The sequence below is a fragment of the Colius striatus genome, chromosome 1 (assembly GCF_028858725.1).
Source record: "Colius striatus isolate bColStr4 chromosome 1, bColStr4.1.hap1, whole genome shotgun sequence".
Taxonomy (NCBI): domain Eukaryota; kingdom Metazoa; phylum Chordata; class Aves; order Coliiformes; family Coliidae; genus Colius; species Colius striatus.
The window spans coordinates 167,032,988-167,058,590 of NC_084759.1; the positions used below are offsets into that span (position 1 = coordinate 167,032,988).

General features: G+C 39.5%; 1 protein-coding gene across 2 annotated transcripts in view; it reads right to left on the reverse strand.

Moving 5' to 3' along the window:
• ZDHHC17 (zinc finger DHHC-type palmitoyltransferase 17) overlaps positions 1-25,603 on the reverse strand; it is a 76,814-nt gene that overhangs the window by 42,780 nt on the left and 8,431 nt on the right. For both annotated transcript variants that reach the window (XR_009820650.1, XM_062016102.1), the window contains exons 2-3: positions 13,856-13,959; positions 158-280 (exon numbers count right to left, since the gene is read on the reverse strand). Coding sequence is in view for 1 of the 2 variants with exons in the window: in XM_062016102.1 (XP_061872086.1) it covers positions 158-280; positions 13,856-13,959 (227 nt within the window). In the remaining variant the exon portion in view is untranslated. The remainder of the gene's footprint in view (positions 1-157; positions 281-13,855; positions 13,960-25,603) is intronic.

A 25,603-nucleotide genomic window follows, 5' to 3' on the forward strand; every position in this document is an offset into this window, starting at 1 on the left:
CCAAAAGGCAAAGTAGGTCTTCTAACTTCTCTCCCCTCCCCCAGATTTCAAGACCAAAAACTGACATTTTAATAGATTTTATTTAACACCTTAAAAAAGGAAATCAACATTTCATGAACATGATTAGTTTACGTTGAATTTAAAGTGTAATACATACTTCACCAGATCTATTCTGTTGTTGATTGCAGCCCAGTGGAGAAGCGTTACATTTTCTTTGTCTGGTTGTCGTACATCATAACCTGCTTCCACCAACTCTCTACATCGTTCATATATTCCGTACCTTGAAGAAAACAGATTTTGCAAAGCTGTTACCTTAAATAAAAATGTATTCTGAAAACATTGTACTTATAGCCACAATACAAAAGCTTCAACAGAAGAGAAATGAAGAAGCTGCTTCACTTTCTGTTTCTGTATTATCACAGATCTGTTGCAACAACAAGCTTCCACTACATGATTTATATTGATCAAGATTTTAAAGAAAACTTGTCTCCACAGAAAACTATACAGCAAAGGAAGAACAATCATCCAGCAGTAGCATACCAAGTATAAAGGTAACTCTTATATTCCCAGGAACTTCACTATACTTGTTTCTCGCACCTCTGTTTCCTCTTCTTTCCATCTCTTGATGGAAGAGCTTAGTCAACTAATTTGACAATATCTTCCTAAAATTCAGCAGGTGACAAGCAGATAAATTACAAACAGTAACAAGCGCTCAAACACTTCCTATTTTTCTTATCAGAAAACAAATAGCAATTTTCTTCATATAAGTTAGTACCATTTTCTTTTTTATAACACTTCAAAACTCTTAATTTTAATATAAAATGAACTAACTCATGACTAACTAAATGACTATCAAATGTCAGCTTCTTTCATTTGAAAAAAAAAAAGTTCATACATTTTGGCAGTGAAAACAAATCAAGAATGATAGAATCATAGAATGGTAGGGGTTCAAGGGACTTTTGGGGATTATCTAGTCTAACCCCCCTGCTAAACAAGGTCCACCTAGATCAAGTTGCATCTGAATGCGTCCAGGCAGGTTTTGAAAACCTCCAGGGAAGGAGACTCCACAATCTCCCTGGGCAGCCTGTGCCAGGGCTTCCTCACCCTCACAATGAAATATCTTTTTATTATGTTTAAATTGAACCATTTGTGTTTCAGCTTCATCCCGTTACCCCTTGTCCAGTCACTGGATACAACAGAAAAAAGTGATGCTCCAACCTCCTGACACCCACCATTTAGATATTCGTAAATATTAATGAGATCTCCCCCCCCTTCCCAGTACTAAACAGTGGAAACATCACTTAGACATCTAATACGGGACTAACTACAGTAGTAAATAACATTTGTCTTGGTGCTCTACATTGGTTTACCATCTATTTTTAATATTACTAACAGCAATGCAGAAAGGCAAGTAAAGATTTCATTTCAACATCTCTATAATCCATAGGGAGTTCTCAAGCAGGAAACCGATGTGTGGGCACACTTTGACATCAAGATGAATGCCTTGTGACATCCAACTGCTGCTACAGCAGAATTTTAACAGCCTCTCTAAGTGAGAATTTTAGATGTTTTACTTATGCTGCTTCTATGTCTGACTTTCTGCAGAAGAGACAGCCTTAGACAAGTTAAGGCCCTTTTGCTTCACTTGATCATAGAATCACAGAACGGTAGGGGTTGGAAGAGACCTTTAGAGATTATCTAGTCCAACTCCCATGCAGAAGATCCACCTAGATCAGGTCACACAGGAATGCATCCAGGTGGCTCTTGAAAATCTCCAGAAAAAGAGACTCCACACCCTCCCTGGGCAGCCTGTGCCAGGTCTCCCTCACCTGAACAGTAAAATAGTTTTTTCTTATGTTTAAATTGAACTGTTTGTGTTCCAGCTTTTTTTTTCATTAGTCTGGGTCCTATCACTGGATACAACAGAAAAAAAGTGATGCCCCAATCTCCTGACATCCACCATTTAGATATTCGTAAATATTAATGAGATCCCTCCTCAGTCTCCTCTTTTAGAGTAAATACCCCAGTTCCCACAGCCTTTCCTCATAAGGAACATGCTCTAGTCCCCTGATCATCTTGGTGGCCCTGTGCTGGACTCTCCCCAGAAGTTCCCTGTCCCTCTTGAGCTTGAGAGTCCAGAAATGGTCACAGTACTCCAGATGAGGCTTTACCAGGGCAGTCGAGGGGGAGAAGAACCTCCCTTGACCTGATGGACACACTCTTCTTGATGTGGCTGATCAGCTTGCCTAACTGATGTAGAGATTTGTTTTTTGGAGTAGTTACCATTTCTATTTTTTCTTTTATGTATTTGAATGGATCCTCAATCTAGATAGTACACCTATAGTGAAGCTTCAAATGAACCCTTTCCATGCCTCATGGGTTTGAAGCACATAAAATGTTTGGACACTATTAAAAAAGAAGTACTTATCATAGTAGTTTACTTGGTGTTTTCAATTTCTTTGGAAAGTTGCACTAGAAATTATGAAAAAATAATAAAAATTGCTGTCATATCTATCTTCTTTCCAGATACTACTAAAGATCAGAACAAAGACTACTGTGTGCAGCACATACCAACTGGCAACAAGCCTATAAAATCTGGTCCCTCAGGCTGAGTAACAAAGCAGCAGTCACATATCATTTTGATAACAAAGCTTCCTTCTTCATCAGTTGTGAGGGACAAAAGAGGTTTGGTTTACGAAGACTTAAAAGCATGCAACCAGCTAGACAAGATACATACAATCAGACTCACATAACTTCCAGGAAAACCTACAAGGTTCAAAGTCTGGCCAATCTTAAAGTACACTATCCCTCCAGTCCTAGCCTAGATCAGGAGCATGGCCTGATGAGTGCTTATTTAAATAGCTTGAAACATACTATTCCTGATTTTCCTGCCACTCTGCTCCACCTTCAGCTGAAAGGACCACTGAAAGTTAGGACTACAAAAGACATGTTAGCCAAGAACAAGGAGCAAGAAAAGACAATGGAAGAGATAGGAGAAAGGAGGACTTCTGAAAACAGGACAGCAAACTTACTGCAGTACAATATCACACTAGCATATCATATCGAGAGGTAACCTAGAAAGTGATTTATATACCAAACCACACTTTTGTTGACAAGCTGTTCAACTCCAGTCAGTTGTTGTTACAACCCTTCCTAGTGTAGGCAAGACTGCTGCCTTCATTTAAACAACTTACTGAAACCATAATGTAAGAACTAATTGACCTGCAGCCCTACTACTAGGTTTAACAATCACCAGTTTAAAACTACACACCCTAAAGCCAAGTTCAGCTGACTGCCATCCCGCTTAAATAAGTAGCGCTACACAATAAGTGGGATTATATTAATAAAATACCCTAAGTTACTGGAAAGATACTAAGACCACAAGAACACAATAATGCTAACTTATATAAAGTGTAAGATGCAATCAATATAAACCCTTCATACAATGGATTAGGATTTGCTTTACATGTATTAGTTTTGGCTGAGATCAAGTTAATTTTCACCACAGGCTCTCCTTTGAAGCAATGCATTGGATTTGAGAACAACAGATTGTTAATAACACAACAGCATTCTAGCTACTGCTGAGCTGTGCTCACACAGAGTCAAGGTCTTTTCTGCTCCTCACCCCACCAGCGAGCCGGCAGGGGGTGCACAAGAAATTGGGAGGAGACGAGGCCAGGATAGCTGAACCCAACTGACCAAAGGGATATTCCATTTCACATGACAGTGTGCTCAACAACAAAAACTGGGGGAAGGAGAAGAAAGGAGAACATTTAGAGGTATTGTGTTTGTCTTCCCAAGAAACTGTTGGGTATGAAGAAGCCCTGTGGTTCTGGAGATAGCTGAACACATGCCTGACAATCAGATGCAGTGAAAGAATTGTTTGCTTTGCTTGCATGTGCAGCTCTTCCTTATTGAATTGTCCTTATCTTAACCCATGAGTTCTCACTTTCACCCTTCTGACCGATTTCCTCATCCCACAGGCAAAGAGTGAACAAGCAGCTGTATGGAGCTCAGCTATTTACCAAGGTTAAACCACATGACTATGGGATAGCTAATAAACCATATGAATGATTTAGATGAGCATCTCATCAAGTTAACTGCATGACACAAAACTAACCTCCTTCAAATTAACCTCTGATGCCTATTCAAGTTTTTGATATAACATGCTAGCAAGACAGGTGTAACTAAGCAGCACTGTCATAGTCTTTAGGGTGGTGGGGCAGGTGAGCGTATGTTCTTTGGAAAGGTTTTTTTGGTGGGTTTATTTTAATAAAGGAAATCTCTAGGCTTACAGATAATCACAGAATCGAAGAATGGCAGAGGCTGGAAGGGCCTCTAAAGAGCATCCAAGCTCAACCCTCTGCTAAAGCAGGTCCATATAGAGCACATCACACAGGAACCCATCCAGGTGGATTTTAAAAACCTCCAGAGGAAGATACTCCACAGTCTCCCTGCACAGCCTGTGACAGGGCTCCCTGTCGTGGTTTGGCCCAGCTAGCACAACAGCACCACGACAGTTTCTCGCTCGATGCCCTCATTCACCCCCACCCTCGTTAAGATGGCGGAGGACCCAGTGAAATGGGAGTAAAAAGATAAGCAAGATTGTTGTGGATTGAGACAAGGGCAGGGAGGGCTCACTGCCAATTATGGTTCTGGGCAAAACAGACTCTAGTACTCGACTTAGAGAGGAAAGTAGGAAAAGTTTATTCTACAAGAAACAGAACAGAATAAAAGCAAAAAGGGAGTAGGATGATGAGAAAATTACAACCAGCACTTTAAGATCTCCCTCCCCCATCCCTCCTTTCTTCCCGGGCCCAGCTCACTGCTCCCCATATCTCTACCTCCTCCCCCCTCCAATGGCTCAGGGGGGCAGGGAGTGGGGGATGTGGTCAGTCTCTCACAGATGGGCTTTGCCGCTTCTGTCTTCTCAGATGAGGATGACTCCTGGCATTCTTCCCCTGCTCCAACACGGGGTTCCTCCCCCGGAACACAGTCCTTAACAAACTTCTCTGGTGTGGGTTGTTCCCAGCAGCTGCGGCTTCTGCCGATACAGGGTCCCTTCCACGGGACACAGTCCTTGGTGAATATCTCTGACGTGGATTCTTCACCGCGGTTGCAGTTTCTGCACTTGCAAGGTCCCTTCCTCGGGACAGGGCCTGCTCCGGCCATAGTGATAAAGAGCCCCTCCTTCGGGACAAGGCCTCCTCCGGCCAAAATCACTGTCCCTGGCTCGGGGTCTTTAAAGAAATGAAAATAAATCTCAGCTTCACCAGTTCTCTCCACAGAATGCAGGGGAGTCTCTGCTACAGCACACCTCCTCCTCTCTTTCATCACTGACCTTGGAGTCCGCATGGTTGTCTCTCTCATTGTTCCTACTCCTTGCACCACCACCAGCCAGAAGAAAAAAAGAAGGGGCAGAAGAAAGAAAGAAGATGGAGGAAGACACCTCCCCTTCCGGCTTCTTCTTAAAAAGTGATTGTAGAGGCGTCTAATTGGCTCAGCCCCAGAAGTGAGCCTTTTCTGAGCTGGGGAGAGTTGTGAGCAACTTCTTGCAGGAGCCATCTTTGCAGCCCCTTCCCCCATACCAGAAAAGGCTGTCATGTCAAACCATGACACTCCCTTACCCTCAGAGTTTCCTTATGTTTCAGTGGAACTTCTTCTGTTGCAGCTTTTGTCCATCATTCCTTGTCCTGTCACTAGATACAACAGAAGAGTGTCACCCCATCCTTCTAACACCTGCCCTTTAAGTACTTTAAAGTGTTACTGAGGTCCTCCTCTAATCTACTCTAGGCTTAACAGCCCCAGTTCCCACAGCCTTTCCTCATAAGGAAGATGCTCCAGTCCCATGATCATCTTGATGGATCTGCACTGGACTCGCTCCAGACATTCTCTGACCCTCTTGAGCTGAGGAGCCCAGAACTGGACACAGGACTCCAAAGGAGGCCTCACTAGGGAAGAGTAGAGAGGGAGGAGAACCTCCCTTGACCTGCTGGCCACACTCTTCTTGATGCATTCCAGGATGCCATTGACCTTCTTGGCCACGAGGGCACATTGCTGGCTCATGTTCAGTTTATTGTCAATCAGGACACTCAGCTCTCTCTCTGCAGAGCTGCTCTTCAGCAGGTCAATCCCCAGCCTGTACTGGTGTGTGGGGTTGTTCTTTCCCAGATGCAGGACTCTGCACTTGTCCCTGTTGAACCTCATGGCAATTCTCAAGTCAGTCAAGATCTCACTGAATGGCAGCACTACCTTCTGGCGAATCAGCCAGTCCTCCTAGTTGTGTCATCAGTGAACTTGCTGAAGGTATGCTCTGCCCCTTATCAGCATTGTCAATGAAAATGTTGAACAAGACTGGCCCCAAAACTGACCCCTGTGGAACTCCACTGGCCTCAGACCTCCAATTGGATTCTGGGCCATCGATCACCACACCCTCAGGCCTCTGTCATTCAGCCAGTTCTGCCAACCTGCACTTTCTGAGCCATCTTAGGAGGATGTTTTGGGAGACAGTGTCAAAAGCCTTGCTGGAAGTCTAAGTAGATGGCATTCACTGCTCTCCGTCTAGCCAGACAGTCAGTGCCATCATGGAAAGCCATCGAATTGGCCAAACAGAACTTCCCCTTGGTGAATCCATGTTGACTCCCCTTTATAACCATCTTTCAGGTGCTTAGAAGTGATATCCAGGATGAGCTGTTCCATCACCTTTCCAGGGATGTAGATGAGGCTGACTGGCCTGTAGTTGGTCAGATCCTCCTTCTCACCCTTTTTGAAGGCTAGAGTGACATTAGCCTTCCTCCAGTCCTCAGGCACCTCACTTGTGCTTCACAGTCACTCAAAAATGGAGAACAGCTGAGCAATCACATCAGCCAGCTCCCTCAGCACTCATGGGTGCATCCTATCAAGACCCATGGATTTTGGGGTGTCCAGTTTGCCTAATAGGTCTATAAACATGACACTGCTTTCTCAAGAACTTAGTTCAAGAGAGACGAAGTTGTCACAAGCATGTGAATCAACTCTGCAGCCTGCTGAGGCAGAATGCTGTTGCAAATTCCCCTGCAGAAGCCCTGATAGGTTGCTGATGTTTACAAATATCATCCTCTAGACATCACCTATATATTGTTGTGAGGCCCTGGACAAAGACTACTGCATGAGTTCAGATTCAACGCGGAGTAGTAGGACTGGATTCCTCCTCCAAGTTTTGCAATACAGACTTGCCCTCCTCCCCTCAGTGGGAAAGCCAACGGCAAAGCACAGGAACTTCCTACCACTTGGCCACAAAACAAATCATGAAGCTCTGTAATACATAAGAAAAGCCTTCCCAGGAAAACAAAATGCTTTTCAAAAACTACAGAGAATGCAGTATATAGCATTTTCTCATTGAAGTCACCATTCGCTTGTCTGTTTCTAGCAATTTATTTCTGTATTTTGATCTCAATCATAATTGATTACAGAAGATGTAACACACAAGGTATAATTTAATAACTTTACTCATTTATTAAGTTGTCACAAGAAGACTTAAGGATTGAGACAGACAAAATCCACCTGGCAAAAAAAGGTTAAGAGTGTATAACAATTTGTTCCTCCTCCTGGAAAGAACAGGCTCTCTACAATTAAATAAAACATCACATCTTAAGTAGGAATGGTTTCTTGAGCTCTATCCTAAAAATGCAGCATTTTTATCTCACATACTACCTACAGTCTTCCATCAATTTGCTGCAGCTGACTTCACACTGCCTCTCCAAATATTCATGAGGTACTGTTAGATTACAAAATGAAAAAGTCACCTGTGTCAGACACAGCATAATCTTGCTTAGAATGTTGTTACAAGGGGATCTATGCCCTTCAAGAAATAAAAATGGAGCAAAATATTAAAATCCTCAGGGGGCTTGTATTAACCCAGTAAGTCAGCATCTACATGAATTCCAAAAGCTGATGTTGTAAACATCAACACAGAATATAACTGAAGCATACTATTAAGCTTGCCTTGCTCTGAAAGACATGGGACCAGCTCTTCTAGGGAAAAATACCATTGTGTCAGTGTATTCCACTGTCACAATCTCAAAGCCATTTCAGTAACTAATCTGTAACGTTGCTTGTCATCACAGGTTAAAACTATCCTGAATTTAATACCTGAAAAAAATAGTATCCTAGACGCCTTTTACAGTTAAAATATGTAATCCATTTTTTAATCTTTTGTCTGCAAACACAGTGACTCTTGGAACTAGACACTGCCAGCTGTGCTGCACCGATTAACATAAAATCTGGCCACAATACTAGGAAGGAATCTCTCTTCGGTGAGCACATCACCATGCCAACAAACAGTAGCCAAGCCAGAAGCTCGTTCCCTTCTCTTGCTACCACTGTAACTCCAAAGCTGCTTTAACTGGCAATGTAATTAGTAGAAAAATGACCTTTTTATCTTTTTAAGTCTCATTCCCATGAATTATGGTAGTTAAATACCAATGAAGTCTTCCACACATTCTCATGGGTCCTGGGTTAAATAGACAATTTTGTTTTCAACAGCAAAGAGATAACTGAAGAGCTGTTTAATCAACTGTTCACAGTAACATTGAGAGACAAGAGAAATTCAGCTCTTGCACATGTTCCAAAGCCTCAAACCACCTAGACAGTTGTAGCTATATTACTAGTGATGTTAAAGAAAATTTCACCCTTCCATGTGAACTTCAGATACATTGCACTTTCGGCAACATAAACTCCATGGGCAAAAATGAGCAGGCATAAAGAATGTGCAGCTGTGTCACACTCTGTCCATCTTTTTCTGGGAACGGCTAAAGGAAAAAAAAATATCCAGGAGTAACTACCCTTTGGCCAACACTCACCAACTTGAATTATTTCATACATATCCTATTTTTTTCTTATCGGTTACCCTATGAATGATGAGAAGTAGTGAGGGGCATGTTCCTATGCAACCTGATCTAGGTTGACCTGCTTCTGCAGCGGGGTTGGACTAGAGGATCTCTAAAGGTACTTTCCAATCCTACCATTCTATGATGAGATTCTATTCTCAAATACATCCAACAATTCTTTTCCTGAGCAAGATTCAGCACATTTCACAATGCACATGACTTCATTTTGAATGATCTCACTGAATAAAATAACAAAAAAGTTAATCTTACAATAATTCTAACACCTTAGCACAAGGAACCAGGACTTCAAGAAAGTCATGAATGCACTTGTTACAAATATTAATGTTTAATACCCATGTTCATAACAGTACTGTGATTGGCACTGTTGACCAGCACTCTTCAACATACTCAATATCCTTGAGGGAACAGAGGGCACAGCAAGTTTGATTATGATACTAAACGGGGGAGAGTGGGTGACATACCAGAAGGCTGTGCTGCCATTCAACAAGAACTGGACAGGCTGGAGAGTTGGAGTGGGGGAGAAATCTAATGAAATTCAACAAGGGCAAGTGTAGAGTCTTGCATCTGGTAAAAAATAACCCCACGTACCAGTACAGGTTGGGGGATGAACTCAGAGAGTAGTGTAGGGGAAAGGGACCTGGGTGTCCTGGTGGACAGCAGGATGACCATGAGCCACCAATGTGTCCTCGGGACCAAGAAGGCCAATGGCATCCTGGCTGTGATGAGCAGGTGAAGAGAGGTTCTCCTACCCTTCTACTTTGCCCTCCTGAGACCTCATCTGGAATATTGTGTCCAGTTCTGGGCCCCTCAGTTCAAGAAGGACAGGGAGCTGCTGGAGGGAGCTCACTGCAGCGCCACAAAGATGATGAACGGAGTGGAGCATCTACCTTATGATGAAAGGCTGAGGGAGCTAGGGGTCTTTAACTTGGAGGAGATTGAGGGGTGGGTGACCTCATTAATGTTTACAAATACATAAAGGGCAGGTTTCAGGAGGATGAAGCCAGGCTCTTCTCAATGATGTCCAATGATAAGACAAAGGGCAATGGGTATAAGCTGGAATCCAAGAGGTTCCAAAGAAACACAAGGAAAAATTTCTTCACTGTGAGGGTGATAGAGAACTGGAACAGGCTGCCCAGATGGTTTGTGGAGTCTCCTTCTCTGAAGACATTCAAAATGCACCTGGAAGAGTTCCTGTGTGACCTACTCTAGGCAGTCCTGCTCTGGCAGGGTGGTTGGACTAGATGATCTTTCCACATCCCTTCCAGCCCTTGAGATTCTGTGGTTCTGTGAACAGTAACATAACTTTAGCTCAGGTGCAGTTTGCTCAACTTCACTATGAACAGAAAGTATCTATTCATTCTCAATACAACCGAAAATCATGATGCAAAGATTAATGTGTCAGATTTTATTCTCCCAATCACAATCTACCACATGCTATTTTACCTGTGAAAAGAGCTACTCATCCATGGCTTAAGATACTTAAGACAAAGTTTTTGCCTTTAAGTTATGATGTTAATACAGTACCCTTCCCAAGACATCATATTCAAAGTTATGACACAGGGCTGCGTGTGCCAGAACAGATAGAAACAAGCATTGCCAACATGACTCCATTAAATTTCACTTTTAAACCATTTACAACTTTTCCTTATACTGCATTCCCTTGTAACTGCAGTGAGAGCACTGAATGATATCAGAGAGGAAGAAAAACAGTGCACAGTCCACTCTGATTTTGTAGAGGCCAGCAGATAAGTTTGACTTTTTTTCCTTTCTATGCAGTTATAAGTAAAGTACTTATGAAGTATTAGCATGTAAAGTTCCTCCCTTACAATATCAAAGGCAAGAAAGCATGATTTTTTTACTACTGCTTTGGAAAAATTTTCAAAGACATATGAATGGCCTGTTTCTGCTTTCAGAAACACAGTAGAAACTTCATATGAACCAAACAATTTTGCTGTAACAGAACACAGGATGCCAAGAGATTACACACATATTATTGTAACACTTGCAAGATGAAGGACTCAGACATTACGATTTTTAATGCTACATAGATGTCCTTGGGCATCTTTATAATTAAGACAGTAAAAAGTGCCCTTTATATAAATATTAAAATAAACACTATTTTTATTCCAGCAGAAATTTCTGCAAAACAGAGAGACACTGTGCATGGTACAAAGCACATCTAGGCCTCCACATCGGTGTGAGAGCTTACCAGGAACCTAATAGGGAAAAAAACACAGTTACAAACTTCTGGTAGTGAGAATATCAGCTGAACTGCTCTTTTCCATACAAAGTCTTAATTAGATTGTAAGAGGTTATTAGATTTGCAGCTCATAGAGTATAAGCACAGTAATTTAATAAGTGTCTAATCTCCAGACTGAGATAAAGCACACAAACAGTTCAATAAGATATGAAACAAGAAACAAAAACTTCTGGAAAAATGTGCAGAGCTTGCAAGCTCTTAAGTCTCCCATACAGAAAAAACCCCTGCAAAACAGCAAATGCATTATTTTATTTACCTGTAATCCAGTACCAATAAACTCAATATCTCAAACTAGATTTCTACATTCAAACAACCTATATGAAGTACAGACAAGCTTTAAATGTTTTCTTCCCTTTTTCATCATCTTTCAAGTTTAAGGAATTATGTTTCCCATTTTCATATTATTGTTGCAACAATAATTAACTAGTTACTTTCACAGGAGAAACATTTAATAATGCAGCACATTGAATACTGTAAGAACAACAGTGATCAGGAAAAAAATTAAATGACTGACTAGCTACTTATATGATGTGACTAACTACTTCCTGCTTCAAATATCAAACTTAATAGTAAACAATTCCAAGCTGCAGCAAAAAGCATCTTCCATCTGTCAGGAAGCCTACAATTTAAGTGGTCTTACATGAAACTCCAAATCATTTTGGTTGACAGAACAGTTTGGTTTCTTATTTTTTTAAGCAGAAGATGATACACAACTTCATGATTGTAATTAGCTATTGCATCATTCTTGAGTCAAACAGAACTTCAGCACCCAGCTACCATTTGACTATATCACATTAAAAAAAACCTGTTATATTCTCTTCAGAAAGTTCTGAAGCATTCTCCAAAAAAAAAAAAAAAAAAAAAGGTCAAACAACTGTGCTGTCAGTCCCATGCTGAATGCCACATGTCTGGACTTGGGAAAAGAAACCCACTCAAACAGAGGAAGAATTATTTTCAGTCTATCTTGCTATGTTTTGCTTGAACCTGCTGAAGTGCTTGGGGAGGGGCGTTCTGAGAGACAGATAACCTCTTCTTTCTTACAAAGCTTTTTATGGCATCTTACTTATACTAGCACCGAACTAAAAACTAAATAAAGTCAGCAGATATTTTAATCTGAGTGAATATTGATTTTTGTAGACAAAAATCACCTTTTTTCATATATATAAGAGGTCATATTTCTACAAAAGTGAGTAACTGTCATTTTAATAGGAATTGTCTTTTTAACAACACTAAAGTAATATATTAGCAGCATTATTTATTTTAGTGCAAGCCTTATGATACTTGGTTAATTTATTTTCTGACTTAAAGGGAAAAAAAAAAATCTCAAGACAGATGTTTTATATAACACATCCTTCAAATCCTAGTAAATACTTAAAACACAAGTGAGCTCTCCCTCTAGCGAGGGAAGTGCTGTCTGGATACCACAACTTGATCATACGCCCATGCTGACAGTTCCCCTTCCCTGTGACATTAACCATTAGGGCTAGGATATTAAACTACAGCCCTCTTCCATGAGATGACAACCTCCCTGTAAATTGCATCTGACCATGACTGGGGAAGAACATTAGAGATACATCACAGAACTGCTTATTCTTGTTTGAGGAGACCAAGAAAGAATTCTAACTGAGCTGAAAGTATAGATCAGTCTGAATTTAAGGACTAAAGGGCAAAAACCACTTCCGCTGCTGTACTTCTATGCTTTTAAGAAGCAGCTAGTTTGATGCTGTACATACTTTAATTACTGAAAGTATACTAACATGATGATTACAGGTTGTAGCATTATTGTTCAAGTACTTAGAGTAACAATGGCAGTCAGTCACCACCTATTTCAGGAAGTCCTCCGCTCAACTCAAAACTAGAAGTGAAGGAAAGGACATAATTACTAAATGTAAATAGGGCCTATGTCACACAGGGCTACAAAGTAGCTTTCAGCTGGAGAAGCCTTTTACAAAGAAAAAGGAAAGCAAAATTTTCTTGTAAAAAGAAAAAGGCAAATAATTCAGCAAGATACATCATATTTTAAGCATTCCAATTAATAAAGTAAAAAAACCTTAAACTCTCCATCATCTCAGCTCATTGAAGAAAAGTGACAGTAGTGGTGATTTCTGAATTACAAATAACAGCAAGCCACAAAGCAGTGTCATGACAGTTCTTCAGAAACCCCTGAGAGTTACTATGGGCTACAGGACTATGTAGAAGAGAAATCTGTATAATTCATCTCTACTAAGAATGCAATTAAGTTTGCACACAATTTACTCCTACAATTCTTTCTCAGCAGTAAACTGCTTCACAGCAGCACTGAAACTGCAGAATCACAAACAACGAAGTAATTTACAGACACACACTCCTTACCTATACATTGTGTCAACAAATCAAGGAAGCCATCATATTTGTGTATCAGTCTTGCCCACTTACATGTTAATCATCATCTACAGGAAAACATCAATACCAATAGGAAGAAAACCACATGTTCTCTTCCAGCCATCTGTCCAGCAACCACCTATGTTTATGACTTGCCATAACTCCTCCTACATATCTTCATACAACAGTCATAAATGTCTTAGTAATAATTTTGTATTTCTCATCTGAAATCTTCTACTACTGTCCACATAAATATAGTTCACTCCACTTTATGCAAATAAATCCTTTTTAGTGTTTTTTTACATACAGACACTGCCAAATCTAACACTCAAAAAAAAAAGCTTACTGTGTAGCTTTGACAATGTCCCAAGTGCTGTAATCATCAATGTGGCTTTTCCGTCCAAGAGATTCACTGTATCCATGGTTGTAATGGCTTTGAGGTTTGATTTCCTAAAAAAAGAAAAAAGACAAGCTTGCTATTAGAACAGTAAAATCGGCATTACTAGAGCTTCTCTGGAAAAAAAAGTACTTCTATAAGCAGAACTAAAACCTGTACCCAGTCCAATGCACTACAAAACTACTGAAGTCTGAGGGTGGTAAGCTCATTGGCCACATTTCTACCTTTTGCAAAGCAAGCCACTGTATTCTCTAGTACAGATTTGGAACACTTTCCAAAAAACACTCCTTGTAATAGTCATGTTCAGCCAAATCCTACACTGGGATATGCATATAAAAATATAACAAAAAGTAACACTATTTCTTTGTTAGTGGTGGGGTTTGTTTTGTTTTGTTTTTATAAATATAATACAGTATAGCTAAAAAAAAAAAAAGCACTATTGGCCATAAACCAACAGTCTCACTCTGCTACTACAAATAAATGTTTTACCTCACATCGCATAGTCAAATACCTTCTAGAAAAAACAACAAAACAACTGTGAATTGTTAATACCAACAACTACTGATATTTTGAGTCTTCAACTGCAGTCCCAGCTTCAGAAGTGATCTATGTATGTTTACCCTATGGGTCTCAGAAATAAGTGGCATTACTGTGACAAGTTCTTCACCAGATACGGCTCCCTATAAACTTAATTATTTCGTTTAAAGGTAAAACTTCAACCCTTAATGCTTCCCTTGGTGGAATTTATATTAAAAAGACTGTATTGACAGATGGCTAGAGCAGCAGCAATATACCATTTCTATTCACAAACTGCATGCATGCTAAAGTCAGCTCAGCAAGTTGAAATTGAACAATGTATTTTATACAGCTTCTAGACAATTTTCCATTTGTTATAAATACTCTAGCTATATCAACCATGCAATTTATCATTAGGACATAAAAAAAGGCATGAGAACTGCAACAGTGAAGCAAAGAAGAAGCAAGCTCCCTCAAAGTTCTAAAAAGACATTTCAGTTTTTATTAAAGTGTGCTATTCACCTAGAATCAGTTTTCCTCAACTTATAGTTCCACAGTTTTTTTTAACTTATACCTTCTTATACCTTTAACTTATATACTTATACCTTCACACTTCTAAAATATGTTTAACATTCCATCTTCTACTTTGTTATGTAAATGATTTATCAACTTTTTCATTATTATACTGCTTTTTTTTTTAAAGATATATATGTAAATGGTGGGTATCAGCAGGTTGGGACATTCCTTCTTTCTATAATAGCTAGCAACAGGACAAGGGGTTATAGGGTGAAGCTGGAACACAAAAAGTTCCATTCAAATATAAGAAAAAGCTATTTCACTGTGAGGGTGAGGGAGCAGTGGAACAGGCTGCCCAGAGGGGTTGTGGAGTCTCCTTCTTGGAGGTCTTCAAGACCCGCCTGTACAAGTTCCTATGCGACCTGATCTAGGTGGACTTTGTTTAGCAGGGGCATCGGACTAGATGATCTCTAAAGGTCGCTTTGAATCCCTACCATTCTATGATTCTATATACTGACTCAAGACAACCACAACATAATACATCTAACCTTAACAAAGATTCGCAGTCACAAATCCCTATCACCTTCTCTCCCAAGAGGCATCTGTTGCCTCACCAGCTGAAGTGACTAAGACATTAGGGCTAGGGAGATTTGCTATTGCCAAGATGGGCAGGTCTCCCCATTTCTCATGTTATCTCAGCTTTTCAATACTTGTTGCTTTTTATTGCGAAAAAAAGTGCCTTTTGTAACTTCTTGCTGTGTCCAGTTGTAGCTGAACAGAAACAGTGACAAGTGTTTACTAGCTTCCTGTAACAATATTAACCAATTCTTTATTGATTGCAATGGGAGTTTAAAACTGAGCTTGCATGCAGACAGGTCAACTGCCCCGATTCCCTTAATCAGAAGTTAACATATCTCAGCTGTATTAATACAATGCCTTCGCATAACTGGATACCAGTAAGCAGTCATTACAATTTTTCTCATTACAGATATTTTAAAGGTATTTCTACTCTAAGATTACAAGCATTAACCTCTTCCAGAGAGGTTAAAAAAAATACCTAAGTCTGAACACCACATTTTTAACACCTATTTCCACAATATAAAGTGTTACTTAAGCAAAAGTCTAAACTTTTATACCAGTTGTAATCTTGGAGTAAATGGTCAAGAGGGCAGTCTAGTTGTAAATTCCCCAACTCTCGGTATTGATTTCAAGCTCAAGCAATTTCAGTCAAGTATGTTTGTTACATATAATGTTAGTATTTCAAACAGAACAAAAACCCAAAGAAATGAAGAAAAATTCCAATTAAGCATTGCCAGGCCAGAAGGAAGTTTGCCCTGTTGCCATCTCTACCAGAGGCACAATCTAACAGTGTAATGGTGCATCTGCTGTCATCCACATTGCACACAACCAATTCTCTTCTATCCAGAAACACAACTTCACTTTGTATTCGAAGAAGGCAAGATCTTAACCAAACCCTTTGTATTTTCCCCAGCTAACAGGTAAGCCAGAGTTTTATCTGAATTACAGATGCTGAAAAACATGCTAGAGGACATTTTTTTAAAATGTAAAGTATAAAAGAAGGCTAAATTCTTTACTTAGTCCAATGAACTTTCTCTTGTCGGTCACATTAGAAGTAGAATTTATACCATCTCTGTTCACCTATTACTGTACCAGACAACTGCAGCAGGATTTTAGATATCCAATTGTAATGCTCAAACCCTGAAAAGCTGAAGTATAGACAGGCCATAACAAAAGAATCCCAGTGTCCTGGAGCACCTTGATTAGGCAATAGTATTTCAATATCTTTCTTAGCCTTCCACAGCTGCTGGAAAGAAAAAAAAAGCCCTCATCATCTAACAATTATTAAACACAAACTGAGAAACCTGTTATTTCTCAGACAGATGTTAATTTACCAGGGAATGCTATTTCTTTTAAGCTGCATTTTTCTGATCACATCAAACACACAAACAAGGCTTCTGTTCCCTTGAGCTGGCACTAGCCAGTCAAGAGTAGCCCATTTACAAGCAGTGCAAGTTTATGTCAGCCTGAAACAACCATGAAATCACAGCCTTATGATACTAATGCTATCATAAAAAGGTTTATGGGAAAATCTTAAGTATTATCTACCACATATATAACCATATGAAATCAAAAAAGTGAGAGATAATATTCTTTAGCCCTTCCTACAGCTTTTCTACTCTTTTTACTAAGGACTTAGCTGCCAGTACATACTTTCGCAGTTAGAATCCGTTTGTTTAACAGAAAGACTCACAGCAATTATAAACTTAAATTGAACCCTATATTTTCCAGTCTAATAAGAGCACTGAGCTTGTATTTTACATTTAAGAACACTTCAAACAATCCCTAAAATCCTAAAAGATATATGAACATCACAGCCTCCAACATCACACAACAGTCTCCTAAACAGTGTGAATGGTGGGAAAAAAAGGATGAGTTGAGACCTACCTGAAAAGAAGTCATAAATATTGCTCATTTTGGAAGTTAAGACAAATACTGCTCACTCAAGACACATTCCAGGAAAGCATTTCAAATCTGAATCCTCACCCAACAAAATTTCTAGCCCAGACACAGACTCCCAAGCTTAGAGTTAAAATTTATCACTTTATGTTACCTATACAATTTGACAGTCACAGGCTGGCTTGCAGTAGTATGCTGGCTACTATTAGTGCCATTCTACAGGCCTTAACTCTTACCTAGCATTGTGAGTGCCTAGTTTATGACTGTGACCAGTGGACTAACTTTTGGGTTTGTAAGTCAAAAAGCTGCCAAGACTCAAGATTGAAGAGAACCGGATTTTTTGAATAATGATAATAGTTGATTCACCTGGTGGTAGGTGATTTGGATCAAGTCACTGCAAACAATGCTGCTAAACACCATATTTGTCTGACAAGGCAAAGTATGAGAGGCATCAGGTAGGAACACAGAATTCCTCAAGAATTTTTGTCAAGGTTCTGAAAATCCTGTCCAGGGCTAGGGCATAGTACTAAAAGACTATATCTACACTAATGGGGGAAAAAAAAAAAAAATGTCCTTTTTTTTAAAAAATAAAAAGAAGAGTAAAAGGTCTGTAAGTGAAAATCGTGACTCTTAACACCACAATACAGACAAGTAAGTTTTCTAAAACATCTGTTGCTCTTCACAGGTACCTGGACAAGCTGGGGTGATAGGATGGGGCCAACTGGATGAGATTCAACAAGGCCCAGTGCCAGGTCCTGCAGTTGGGCCACAACAACCTCATGAAATTCTACAGACTTGGGGCAGAGTGACTGGAAAGCTGCTCAGCAGAAAAAGACCTGGGGGTGTTAATCAATAGCTGGCTGAATATGAGCCAGCAGTGTGCCCAGGTGGCCAAGAAGGCCAATGGCATCCTGGCTTATATCAGAAACAATGTGATCAGCAGGGCCAAAGAAGTGATTGTCCCCTTGTACTCATCACTGGTGAGGCCTCAGCTTGAATACTGTGTTCAGTTTTGGGCCCCTCACTACAAGAAGGAGGCTGGTGAAGGGTCTAGAGAATAAATCTTATGAGGAGCAGCTGAGGGGACTGGGAATGTTTTGCCTGGAGACAAGGAATCTGAGAGGAGATACTAAATGACCTTTATAGGTCTCTTCCAACTCACAACATTCTGTGATATGATCACTCCCCACAACTACCTGAATAGGAGCTGAGGTGGAGATTGATCACGTCTCTGTAGTAATGAATGATAGGACATGAGGAACTAGGTTTAAGTTGCACCAGGAGAGGTTTAGATTGGTCTTTCAGAATAACTTTTTCACCCAGAGGATTATTAAGCATTGGAACAGCCTGCCTAGGAAAGTGGTAGAGGCACCATCCCTGGAGATATTCAAAAGACTCAGATAAGGTGCTGAGGGATCTGGTTTAGTTTAGTGATTGGCCTGGCAGTGTTAGGTTAGTGGTTGGACTCGATCTTAAAAGTCTTCTCCAACTATAATGATTCTACAACTCAAATGATAAGAGCAAACATAAGTTTAACCCATCAGTGGTCAAATTCTGCCACGTGCCTCTGCAATTACTTGGAAAGTCGGAACTGGAAAAAAAACAGGAAGGTGACCACTTCATTTGAGTACACTACAATGTTGCATACATAACCTAAAAGTAGACAAGACCTTTAAATGCCATTATGGTAAGTAATTACTCCCTGCTAAGCACTGCACAGGTATATTTAAACTATTACATTTCAGAGAAGGACACAGCACCGAAACAAGGCAATACTTAAAAGTGAAAAAGCTAAGCCTACACATGAAAGGATTTCAACTTGGTCAATTAATAGAACTTGTATAGTTATCAAAACTCCTCATAAGCCTATATATGCTTCTGCGTATTCACCCATAATGAGCTATGTAGAAGATCCAGCTTAGAACAAACTATGCAAAAGCTTAAGAATTAGAAAACTCTTAACCTTTCCACCTCCTTCTTTGGCGAGTTTCATATTTTGAAAAGTTACTACAGCAATTTAGAAGACTACTTTAAAAATTGTGGATATTAAACACCATCTCTCCCTAACACATCACTACCAAATGTAAGGCTTCATTAAAAACCCTGTACTGATCTGGATTTGCCCATCATTATTAACAGAACAGCAACGAGCATTTAAAAAGATGAACAAAGTAATAATTTGGCTTCTAAATTCTCATCTAGAATAGGAAAAGGCTTAATCTCCTTTAAATTCACACATCCTCACACAAGTCTTAGAGAAAGAGTAAAAATTCTTGAAATTAGTATGATTTTTTAAAAACATGTCAGATTGATAATGAAGTAACAACATAACATTTTGAGCCTAGAATATATACCACATTCACAAATGGTTTCAACAATATCTGTAAGTGTTAAAATATTTTTCCTTTTATGATGAAAATATTTATTCCAAGAAAACATAATTTTACAGCGATAAGTGACTGCTAAACACCACTAACTGCTATTTAAAAAAAAAAAGATAAACTTAAATCCAATTTTTTTTTAATATATTTTGATCTCTACTGACAGTGACTGCTCCTCAACTTAAAGCCAGGAAAACTCAATAGAAGGTAGTAAAGGAGAGGCCTTATTTCACTGATTTACATTAAGCAGGTTGAAAACACAAAATGTCAAGCACTGATGTCACATATGGAGATGGCTCCTCAAAACAGGATGACTTGAGCCAAATTAGCTGTCTACCACTGCTAAAAAAAAGGTCACTTCTCTGCCCACTCTCCCCCACTGCTCTTGGCTTCGTGTTCCTGCTACGTAACTCAAGCCAGCTTTGCTACTTGGAGCTGTGGTTGGAGTGAGCCCACTCAATTCCTTAGAAGGGGAAAAAAAACCAAACAAAAAAAACAGGATTTTTTTTTTTTTTTTTTTTTTTTTACTCCAACAGCAAGCTGAAGCTGTTTCTCCTGAGAAAAGACATGCTCCAGAGCCACTGGTAGAGGGAAAGTAAAGAGAAGGGAGCAGAAATATTTTGATAGCTGTCAATTGTTAATTGGAATAAGTAATCATGAAACAACATACTCCATTTTTTAAATATTCAAGGAAGTCAGGTTGAAAGGATGAAGGAAACAATGCTTTTTCTAGTGGTAAAGCTGGTTGGCTTAGGATGTTGCAAGAAACACAATTTTACTTATTTATTTAAAACAAATCCAGTTTCCACAACTACTACCAAAAGTCACTCCAAGCTGAGCTTCCCACTTGAGTGACTCTCCTTAGACAGTAACCTAATGCATCCCATAAGCATCTGTGACTAGTTCGTCATTACTCATTAGTCACAAAATGTGCAGATTGCTTGCACAGATGTATAAGTCATGTAGGGTATGAAGAAACTTGGAAGAGCGAGAATAAGGCTAAAAAGCCAAAAAAATGCGTTTTGGAAAAGAGAAAAAAAAGCAGCAACACAGCAGAAGAAAAAAAGGGAATCTCCTCTAGAAAACAGAACTCCTAAGATGTGGAAACAGTTGCCAACACAAAATATGAAAAATAACTCCAGAGGAGGAGTGCTGGGGAGAGGAGAAAAAAAAAAAGTTAGTACAGCTCCCAGGAATGATCCCTAACAATACCACTATTCCCAACCAGTCATCCTCATAACCACATGTGCAGGTTATGCTCATTTCCTCTAAATACTCAAATCCTGTAATCTTTCTCAATAAAAAAGCCAAAATAAATTAAGGTTAAGAATAATTCTGAGAATAGCATTCGTACAAAAAGAATTAACAAGTTACACATGACAGAATAAGATGACTGAGACTGAATTGTTCTGATTACAGTGAATTTCATAACGCACAATTATATACAGCAGAAAGATATGAACAAGTCAATATGTCTGCTTGGACAGAAGGATGGGAGGAAAATAGTGCTGCTTACAGCTGCTACTTATGGCTCTAGTAGGCATTAACAGATGGCTAGGACTGCTTTTACTTTAATGTTATGCAATATTGCTGCAAGGAGGTACCAGGATCAACACCGGACATTCAAATTCTGAATGGTGACCAAGGTAATTGATACTTCGAAGAAATACTATTAAGTTCTGATACTAAAGTCTAGAAATGAAAGCATTACTTTCTATAAAACATTGCATATTCTTGCTTCAGTTTCTTAATGAAAACAAAAGAAACTATATATTTCTTTATTGATGACGTGAATTCTCTATCTGGCTGCAGTCAAAACAATCATGGTAAAATTGGAAGTGGCTGCAGCTATTTCAGGGAAGCTAAACAACAAAATAACCCTCGTATATGTTGTATTGAAACAGGGACTACTGAAGGTTAATATTTAAAAAAAATCCTTCCCTTGTAGTTGTGTGTTCAATTTCTCTGTTCTTCATTAGTTATAATGTAGTGGTTTTTAGTAAGCTTTCCCAGCTTTCCTCCTACTTCTAAAAAAGTGTGAGAATCTGTACAAGTTTATTTATAGTAATTTGCATATTAACACCCACATTAGTTTATGTAGACGTAAATACTAGCCACTCATGCACTAGCATTAATAGAAAAATGCTCACAAAGTAAGTACAAGCAAATTAATTCACTGCATCCCTCAGAAAGACACTGTTGGTATCTATTTTAACATTTTTAATAGAAGTTGCTCTTCTATTGAAATACATCTTTCTGTATGACAACTTTCCTGCTACTACCCCTTCACCTGACTCTGCAGCACAAAAAGACACAGAAACAGAAGCTGAAGTGATCATGTCTTAAATTTCAGAGACAATCACATTTATTGCCTTACAGGCATAAGGAAAGTAGCTTTTTCTTCTCTAGAAACAACAGTAGATTCAGAATAGAACCATTAACAGCTAATTTGACTACTGTTGACTGTCAACAAGCAGGAGCTGTCTGATCCTTCTCATATTCACATAAAGTCCTAGCCAGAAGTAAAGAACAAAAAGAATTCTGTAGGGCTGTATGGGTTCATCAGTTTGGGGTACCAAAGCCTTCAGCATCAATGAGCTGTTAGATTGAACTGAGATGATGCATACACACCTTCAGTTTAGCTAATAATGTGCTAGAAAATTTCTAAATCGAAATCAGATTACATTCTTGATGAAAGAAGTGTGTGATTCCCCTTGTTTGTTTTGGTTTTAGTCTTAACTGGTGATATTACACACCAAATAAACCAGTTCTGTGTTTGGCTTGTAAGTACACGTCAGACTTGCCTCACTTGGACCCCTGTTACAGCATGAAATTAAACAAAATTAGTAGGATCAAAAAAACTCCCTTCCATTCCATGTCAATTCTGTCACTGTTTTCCATTACTTTTCACATTTGACAGCATTCCTTGAAGTCTGTTTGGATTCCCTTCTAAATTTTTGACCCATTTGCACAGTTTCTTGGCACATCATTTATGAAAATCCCTGGAGAAGCTCATTATAGAACACATTCACAACAGGGAAATTAAAATCTGTACTCAATACCCTGATATTTTTTTTTTAAGCAAGACACAGTTTGACAATGTTTCCTTTAAAAAGCAGTGAAATAGACTGAGAAAAGCCTCATCTCAAACGTGGTAAAATAGTCCCTTTGCTGACACAGAGTTCCACCCACAAGCAATAGTCAGCATTCACACAGAATGATCCTGCATACACTCCAATGCAGATCTGATTTTTTACATAACCAGTTAGAGATGCTCAACTAGAGCCTTTAATCCAACCACTCCACACAGAGGTCAGAGATTATGCGATTTAAGGCACAACTGGTAATGGGTACATTTTGTTTCTTCAAAGTAAGTGTTCATAAATAATTGACTGCTTGTTAGTCATTTACTTAAAGATGCTCCTAAGTCAAGCAGTGGTGTGCTTTAGCAAGTAATTGCTTCACAAGAGAGCTTTTTGGAAGACCCCGTATTTGAACACATAACATCACCACTGTTACCTAGAACAGCTGCATTTACTAGCATTTGTTAAGGTTTAAAAAAAATTACAATTAAAAACTTTAAGTACTATTTAAAGCTTACTTTGGAGTTCTGCTTTAGTCAGCAACTCACATTAATGTGAACATACATCTTTTTCATCTTTCTTCTCAGTCAAAATATCAAGATTTCAATAGAAGTAAAACTGTATTTTTTTTAAGTGACTTAAACAGGTCTCAGCCTCTGAGCATATGAGTGTGCAAACCACTCAACATAAAATCAAAATATTCCCAAGAAGTAGCGTTAGTAGTCACTCATTATGAGATTAACTTAAGACCAATTATGCACTTCACTCTTTTAGACAGTTAAACTTCAAAATGCACTAAGTACATAGCTAGCTCAACACAGATCCTCAGCTACTTGCAGAACAAAACCAATTCTTTTTAGAATTCCCAGAAAAAGATGTTCTGAAAATCCTCTTTCAAAGATCAAGATTCTCCAATCAATTTTCAAACCTGGTATCACCACAAACTTCTTGAGTATGCTGAAGGTTCTGCTTTATTCAGCAAGTATTTGTCAATGCCACACTGAAAACGTGAAGCACGCTGATTAAGTTTACAGCTAACACATCTCTGAAGTGGAAAAAATTTAATCCACAACCAGAGCTCTGGTAAATGCATATGACAGAATGAGCAGTCAGTCTAGTTATGGACCCTCTTTTCTCCTTGGCACATACAGAAAAAAAAAGAAAGTTAGAACAAATTGTGCTTAGACCTCAGGAAAAGCTTCAATTCACCATTCCCATCACAACTTTGAATCAGCAAACAGAGCTCAAAAGCTATAGCCAAAGCAGCAAACTTTTATTCCCATTTAAAATAAACATAGCCTGATTCATCTACCACAATAAGGAAGTGCATGAAAGCTGAAGCATGAAGTCGTGCTGATAGTAAATTTTCTGCAGCGTATGAGAGAGAGTTTAGTAAGTCTGTAGTCTGACAGTTAAGAATGGTCTAACCTAATTCTAACCTTCCAAACTGGTCACACCAACCCACCTTCTACCTTCTGTTAGTGCACTTGATCCCACAAGGATAGGTTCAGTGAACTAGCAGAAAGTTATTCACAGCTTTTTTTAATGGGATGAATTTTCCATGAATTTACTTCCCTGAGTTGGCTTGTCCTGGGATGACAAGCACCACTGGCAGATGTGTGCAGCTGGAAGTGTTTAAAGGTAGGTTTCATAATTGGCTTAAGTCAAGCTAAAACACCCCTGCCACCACAAGGGATGGTCATGCTCGGAGTCCTAGCTGCACATTCTCCATTACCTCTTACTTGTTCTAACAATATTACAGTAACTGTTTAGTCAGAGCAGGTCACAGACTGACAATGCAACAAGTACCTATTTCACACCCTAGTCACACAACTGCAAGAGCTAACACCAGGAAGGATGACGGACTGTGGTTTGGCTTCACAGTGGCTTCCAGTTAGCTTAAACTTGGATGCAAAAATCACATCCTTCAAAGCCAGCAATACAAGTATTTTCAAAGCAAGCTAACATTCTCTCACTTGCTACTGCACTCCCTCTTTCTCTCTGCCCTGCTGACAGAGGATACAGAGAAAGCAGAGCTACTGAACGCCTTATTTGCTTCATTTGATAGTGCTAATATCAGCCCTTGGGAAGCCCAGTCCATGCAGGATAACAAGTATGGAGAAAGGAAGACCTTCCCTTGGTTGAGGAGAATTGTGTTAGGGATCTACTAGGCAAGCTGGACACCTACAAATCCATAACTTCTGATGGGATGCACCCACAAATGCTGAGGGAGCTGGCTGATGTGATTGCTATGCTGCTCCCCATGATTTCTGAGTGACTGCAGAGCACAGGTGAGGTGTCTGGGGACTGGAAAAAGATCTATGTCACTCCAGTCTTCAAAAAGTGCAAGGAGCAGGATCTGGCAAACTACAGGACATTCAGCCTCACCTCCATCCCTGGAAAGGTGATGGAACAGCTCATCCTGGATGTCATCTCTAAGCACATGAAGGAAAGGATGGTTATCAAGGGGAGTCAACATGGGTTCACCATAGGGAAATCTTGTTTGACCAGTCTGATAGCCTTCCATGATGGCACTTACTGTCTGGCTAGAAGAGGGGAGAGCAGCGGATGTCTTATACCTTGACTTCAGCAAGGCTTTTTGACACTGTCTCCCATAACATCCTCCAAAAGTAGCTCAGGAAGTGTAGGAGGGATGGGTGGACAGTGAGGTGAATACAGCGTTGGGTCAATGACAGAACCCAGAGTGATGAGTCAAGTTGGAG